The following is a 7117-nucleotide window of genomic DNA, read 5'->3' on the forward strand; positions in this document are numbered from 1 at the left end:
TAGCACAACTTTTAGCTCGTTTACCCAAATTCAATGAAACCAACGCCTAAATATTCAGAATGATCCCCTCTATCCAGTAAACCAACTCGAACATGATTTTGACAATTTAAAATTTGAGTTTAGTTCAGATTACTATTTGATATTGTTTTGTTTGTATATTGAGTTCCGTAGCTCCGTTTGAGTTGATTCTTTTTGTAAATCATAGCTAATCACATGTACCTACTGTTAAGATCTAATCCACATAAAAATAATGTGGTTAGAATTTGTTTTCTGTTTAGTTTAGTTATTTGCTTGTTTCGAGTTTGATTTGGATCTTTTCTCGATTTCTCTTTGCATCGTTTGCTTGATTGCTTATGTATGCTATTGCTTGTCTATGCTAGATTTTTCGGAGTGCGAAGCTTGCTACTACGAATCTCTAGAGTTTTCCGATCGTCAACAAGCAAGTTACACTTTGATCATACTCTTCTATACCCAGTTTTTTACTATGCATTAGTTTTGCCCCTAAATATTTGCATGAGCAGGATTGGGAACATGTGGTTTGGTTGTAGTACTTGAGGTAGGAACCTATTACCTTTGATCACCCCGGGAATATACGTTATGCTCTTATATTTCTTAGCCATGCTCGTAGACGAGGATTGGATCATGATGTACATGCAAGTTGTGAGAGATAATAATTTTTGGATAACATTAAGGTGACAACTTTAATACATATCTGGGTGGATTGGTTGGGGCACCTAGAGAAACCAGTGCTTGCCCATTGGGAAATCCCAGAGTACCCGTGTGATTTTTCTTTGTTTCGCCACCCAGGCTCAAAGGGATCACATGATATTTCATGCCTAGAAACTTCCATGTGAAGCCACAAGCCATTATGGGCTCTAGCATAGTTGAGTAAGTTGTGTGAGCTCTTGAAGAGGTGGACTAGCAGATGTAGGGGAAAGTAGGTGTACCGGTCTATCCAGAGTAGAGAGTTAATGCTTCAGAAAGACTATGTGTCGATCTTCCGATCATGGATGCGGTTGAGTCTTGTGAGGAAAAGTGCGGAACCTCTGCAGAGTGTATAAACTAATCATGGTTAGCCTTGTGCCCGATTATGGATATCTTGAGTATCCAGAAGTGGATATTATTGTTGATCACATCACTCTTTAATTAATGAATTGGGTTTAATGACCATACTTGGTTAATGTTGGGATTTGAGTTGGAGGAACCTTCACAAATATTGGTATAAGTTTGTAGTAAATAAAATTTATTCCTTTGTTGTAGGGAAAATTTGCTTTATGCAAAAACATTAAACTTAGAGCTTCCACCAGTCAAATATGCATGTAGATATAGTCCCTTGCATTCATTTGCTCTACAGTGTAACTCTGCCAGCATATTCCATGTGCTGACCTACACGGCTGCAACGTCTCATGTTGCAGACTTTACCGACGAAGAATAAGGTGCGATAGGTCGTTGTCATGCACTCAGCTATGTCGTTGGAGTTGATGGACTCATTTACCTTCGAAGCTTCCGCAGTTATTTTGCTTAGATGGCCTTCAGCCATATTATTTGGGTAACAGATACTCTTTATGAGGACCTCGATGTAATAAGTGTGTGATTGAACTTTGTTATAATTCCTCGAATACTGTGTGTGTCGGCATACCGATCCAGGGATGACACTTAATCACAGAGACTTCGGTCCATTGGGATCATGGTCGCTATAATACCTAAAGTTGTGTTGGTGTGAAACAAATTAGTAGATTTTTGTTTCCAAAGAAATTAAAATATACATCCAATGGAATCTGAATTTGCTTTCACAAAGCAAAATATGGCATATAAGGTAAGCATTTGCGCCAATGCAGGCCAATGATCCAATGGTGGCATGTGTCCTCCTTATGGTGTCTGTGCTTCCTTTTGATGGTGTATATGCTTCCTTTCACTTCCTTTTGATGGTGTATATGCTTCCTTTCGATGGTGACAGTGCATCATTAACCAAGGGTCATGCTTCCTTCATATGGCGAGCGTGCTTCCTACATAGGTGGTTGTGCTTTCTTCATACTATCGGTCGTTCTTGTGCTTTCTTCCGCCAGACAAACTAGGGGATTGGAATGGTGTCGACGAGGAGTGACATAGACATTGTGACACTACAACATGGATGCATTGTTAGACCATGATCATGCTACCACCAGGCAGATCGAAATTGCATCAGCAAGGAGCGACATAGACGGAGCGAAGCTACAACGTGGAGGCATCGTTAGTTGAGGATCCTGCTTCCTACCCATGGTGGCCGTGCATACTAGCGATGGTGCTCATGCTTCCTTCCACCGTCGGTTTAGGCGCTTCATTTGTTCATATAACATTTTTTAGACATACTAAAATTTTGCTTACTTCAAGTCACGAGGATTAAAATGCTTCCTAAGCTCATATAGTATGTATCCTACAAACTATGGAGTTGCTTCCCTTCATCTGGCCGTGTTTCCTACTGATGGTGGCGTGCTTCCTTCCACCGCTAGGTGTTCCAAAGGATGGAAGTTGTGTCAATTGAGGTCTAAGGAGTGGCATGGACGGAATGACGCTGCACCATGGATGCACCATTAGCTGAGATTCCAATTGACGATGAAGTAGTTGAGGAGATGAATTACCAAGATCCGTTGATGACGACCCAAGGCAGCGGTGGTTGCATGCGACCTCCACATCGTTGTCGTGGTGTGCGAGCCCCATCCTGTACGCACCGGATTACGTCGCCACACTCGCTAATGCGCCACACGGTCTGCCGGACGGCTTGTGGCATGATGGAGACGGTGATGATACAGGGTTGGTGCCCTGGAGCAGACGTCGTGGTGATGAAATATGGAAACAGGAAACGAGGAAGCTCACCGACGTGCTGCCTCGGCTCATCGGCGGCGGACACAATGGTGATCAAATTGGATCCACAGGCGGATAAAACAGCAACTGCGTTTACGGAGAGGACGGGGTGGTTGCAGTGGACGGCGAGCTATTTGGGCAAAGGATTAGGTCCGGGTTATGCGCAGAGGATGTGGGTGGTTTCTAATGGACTGACAGGATGTGTTTCCTTTTCCTTTTTGCCATTATACGTAGCGACGGAAGACCGTCTGATTGGACTAGAATCGATGGTTGTATATTGGTCTGACGAATGCTTCTAATCAGCTTACTGATTAGAAGTGTCTTCCATTAAAGAATTAAGAGTAGGTAGGGAGATTGTTACGTAAACTCATCCATAATCATAATAGAGTTACCAATAATTTGATAAAATATAATTATACTTCCTCCGTCCCATAATGTAAGACATTAGTGAAAAAAATCTTACATCATGAAACGGAGGAAGTAGTAAACGTGCTACATGAAGGTGAATTTGCCTTTAGAGTGTAACTCTACACCTTTGGAATAAAACTCTCCTTCACCTGAAAAAAAAAAGTTAGCCCGACGGTGAGAGGACGCGTGCAGCCACGTATGGCAGCACGTGTCGGGCGGTTTGACTGGCCGGTGCCAAATATGTGTGCATGGAGACGAGGTGGAGTGAGTGAAGTATACGAGACAAATGATGCATGCGGTCAGATGGTGGATTTATTGGGGAGGCGCAGGCGCAGGCGGCCGTTGGATGGATATACATGCCTTGACGGTTAAAGCAACCGCTACCTACATGCATCCTTAACTGTGCGTACGTCTGATGTGCATGCATGCATGCATGTAGCTTAGCCCAGGTGAGCCCAAGGTGAAAAGGCTCATGCATGCTACTAGTACATGGATGGATGAACTGGAGGACGAAAGGGCCGGCCAGGGGCATATATGCACCCACATGGCACAGGGCATGGCCGCATATGTTTCATCAATGGATCGATGGACGGGGTGATCGATACGGCCGACCGGTAGCATGTGCCTGCGTACTTCTCCGCTCCGGTATGCCATGTTGCCGATGCATGCATGACTAGCTAGTACTAACACATGTCATGCACCTGTGCCCGCACAGGAAAGGTACCGTAGAGCGACCGTTGTTGCGGCCATGGGCAGGGCCGTTTTGTTGGAGCCAGTAGTCACGGGTATCTCTCTCTCTCTCTCTCAGCATCCGGGAACGGAGCATCGTTGTCGACGGGCGGCATGGACGAAAGAAAAAGGAAAAGAAGCACGGATCACGTGGGCCCCGCACGCGACTTATCCAACTGCACCGCGCGTCTGTCTAGCCTCCCTCTCCCTCTCTCGTGCATGCACTTGTCGCCTCAGGACCGTTTGATCCGGTTATGGAAATAGTATGATTCTGGAACAACTACTCTGGACCATTGGATTGAAATCGGACACATGACGAGCGACCGACCATCTGTGCACAGCAACCAGCGTCAGTGCCAAGTCCCAAGCCGCCTGCGCCTTTAAAAGCCCGGCCGAGGGCTCGTCAATATCAGCACAACCGCAGCAACGCAGGTAGCAACTGAAACCGACGCCAGCTCAAGTCTATAGGGTGAGTCACTACAGAGCAGTAGCCAAATCTTCTACTACCTAGTTAGCTCTCTCTCTAGTAGCTACATCCTTCAGCTAGCCAAATCCCAGGCATGGACGGAAAGAAGAAGCCCACTGCTGCGGCTGGGAGCTCCATCGTCGACGACCTCTTCGGCCCCAAGGACGGCGCCGCCGCCTCCTCCGCCGGCTACTTCAGCACCGTCTTCCCAACTCCATCCGGGGTATATATGCATCTTAATACTTTCCAGCTTAATCTTCGATCTTAATTTTGTGTGTGCGTTCGCCTTCAGTTCAAACTTTCTTTTCTTTCATTTTTTTCTTCTGCCGAAAAAAGGGCGAACATGCATGTGTACAACGTCCCTCTCACCCACCAAAATTACCACTAGCTCCAAGTCCATGGTTTGCCATTTTTTTTAATTCCAATAGGTTTCTTTCATTTTCTACTTTGGATGATTATTAGTTTTAGAAAAAAATTGATCAATTTCTTTACTAGAAAATGCATGGTCAAAGCATGGATTAAATAAATAAATCAGCATGGTACATGGATCATGCATATCGCTTCATGCGAGACGTAAACACTTTTGTTTACATCAAACACGTACGCATATAAATCACAGTACGTATATGTAGTATGTCACTTGGTACTACACTAGCTAGTTAGTAATCTACTCATTAGTTTATCCTCATGCATGCATGTACCTTTTTTTGTACATGCATGACGATATGATCCAAAACAATGGACTGGTGGTGTTATATCGTCTACGGACTACGGTGCATATACTTCATGTACATACATAGTACTATCAGAGGGGCATTTGTTCAGCACGTGTGTGATATTTTTGGTTGCTTAATTGGTCAACCACGTGCTTATTACGTGTGCATATATATATTGGTAATGGCAGGCGACGGGGAAAGATGCGTCACTCCGGGCAGCAGCAGCCGCTGGGAATAAATCATCGTCGGCAGGGCATCAGCAGCAAGGAAAGCAGCACGGGGGTTCACCCGAGTCGCCTTACTTCGGCTCCTCTTCCGTCCACTATGGCGGCCGGGACTTCTACGCCGGCGCCGAATCTCAGCGGCAGTATCCGGCCGCCGCTGCCGCACCGGCACCCAAGCACAAGGAAGACGGCGACACATCGGCAGCCACCCGGGGTGAGTGGTGGCAAGGTCGGTCCATCTCAACCTACCTCTCACGTACCATCCCTTTCCTAAAGTACTAGTAGTAGTATTGACTGTCTCTACGTTTTGACTAACTGAACCCGTTTTTTTCCCAGGTTCCCTCTACTACTAGCACTAGCAGGAAAGAGAGACTGGTGTGAGATGAGATATAAATAAAATGTACAGCTAGCTACCTCATAATAGCATGCTTCATCATCGTTATTTCACTGGGTGGAGAAGATGGTCAGTCCAGCGATCATCAGCTTAACTAATTATTAAGCTACTGTTATGTTAGAGCTTGTGTGTGTCTACCTAGTTGGGACATGGGTCCTCTCATGTGTGTACTACTGTGCTCTTGTAATATGCCTTCTCACACTAATATATGGTCGTGCGCTTGTATGTGTGTGCTATGGTTTTGCCTCTCCATCATCAAATTAGTCAGGCTTACTGAAAAAATCGAGCACACTGAATTCGCGTCTCCTTAATGGCATTATATTGTAGAGAAAAGTGTGCATGGCACCCCAGCTTTGTCGAAAGTCATAAATAGATTGTCTTATGTATCTCTACGGGAGTTGGTGTTTGTAGGTTATCAAATGTGGTTTCGTCCCCCCTTGTTTGTGGAATAATCTAAATTAAATCGACGCTTTACTTTCTCTGTCCTACTTAAAACTATGTTATGTATTAACTCAATCAAATCCTACCAAAACCATGTGTTGCATTAACTTTTTTTCCCGAATATTACAGCACAAAATTATCACGATACACTAAGCCATGTGCGCAACAAGGCATGGAAGTGATCACGGAGCAGACAGATGGGGCTGCTCATCCCACCATGGCCTAGTCTAACTCTCTGGGATAATGTTCCTTCTTGCGTGGCGGCGGCCCTGGCCCAAAGATGCGCTTCGTCCTTGATTATAGAGCATAGGCACGAGACTGATGGTCGGTCACCGTCAAAGACTCAACCGTTCCGATGCTTCCAAAGCCACCATGCGGTGAGGATGATGAGGGAGGCCAGTCCTTTGCGAGCGGCGGTGGGCGGCATTGGTGCAAGATGCAGCCCACCAAGCATGGAACTCGATATCCTCATAATCAAATCAACCAAATCTTACTTAAACTTCAACTAAATCAAAATTGTCCTTACTTTCCTCTATACATACCCAAATCATGTAATTTTACCGAAATCTCAACCAAATCAAAAAAATTCTTCCCATCCCCTACCCATACTCATATGAAATCAAACTCAGCAAAATCTAGAATATGATGTGTGTCGGATTCCGGGCTCCGCAGACCCAAGAAAGGTTCGAACTCAGGGGCATTTGCGAAGAACTCAACCTCTCTAGCCGATCGACTCGCTGCTCTCATGACCTAGCTCGATGAACCGGGAGGAAATGGACACGGCAGTTTACCCAGGTTCGGGCCACCTTGCGGTGTAAAACCCTACTCCTGCTTTGTGGTGGATTAGCCTCGCGGGGGATGAGGATGAACTAGTACAAGGGGAAGAACAGCCTCAAGA

General features: G+C 45.4%; 1 protein-coding gene across 1 annotated transcript; it reads left to right on the forward strand.

Moving 5' to 3' along the window:
• Nucleotides 1-4405: 4405 nt before the first annotated feature.
• On the forward strand, nucleotides 4406-5999 carry LOC119367779. The gene is made up of 3 exons (XM_037633187.1): nucleotides 4406-4667; nucleotides 5349-5613; nucleotides 5721-5999. The coding sequence occupies exons 1-3, from the start codon at nucleotides 4539-4541 to the stop codon at nucleotides 5735-5737; spliced, it is 411 nt and encodes a 136-aa protein (XP_037489084.1). The 5' UTR covers nucleotides 4406-4538; the 3' UTR covers nucleotides 5738-5999.
• The last annotated feature ends 1118 nt before the right edge of the window (nucleotides 6000-7117 follow it).

This window comes from Triticum dicoccoides, chromosome 2B, assembly GCF_002162155.2.
Source record: "Triticum dicoccoides isolate Atlit2015 ecotype Zavitan chromosome 2B, WEW_v2.0, whole genome shotgun sequence".
Taxonomy (NCBI): domain Eukaryota; kingdom Viridiplantae; phylum Streptophyta; class Magnoliopsida; order Poales; family Poaceae; genus Triticum; species Triticum dicoccoides.

Coding starts and splice junctions, on each gene's coding strand:
- LOC119367779 (XM_037633187.1), top strand. CDS start 4,539: ATGGACGGAAAGAAGAAGCCCACTGCTGCGGCTGGGAGCTCCATCGTC. Junction 4,668..5,348: donor TCTTCCCAACTCCATCCGGG/GTATATATGCAT, acceptor TGGTAATGGCAG/GCGACGGGGAAAGATGCGTC.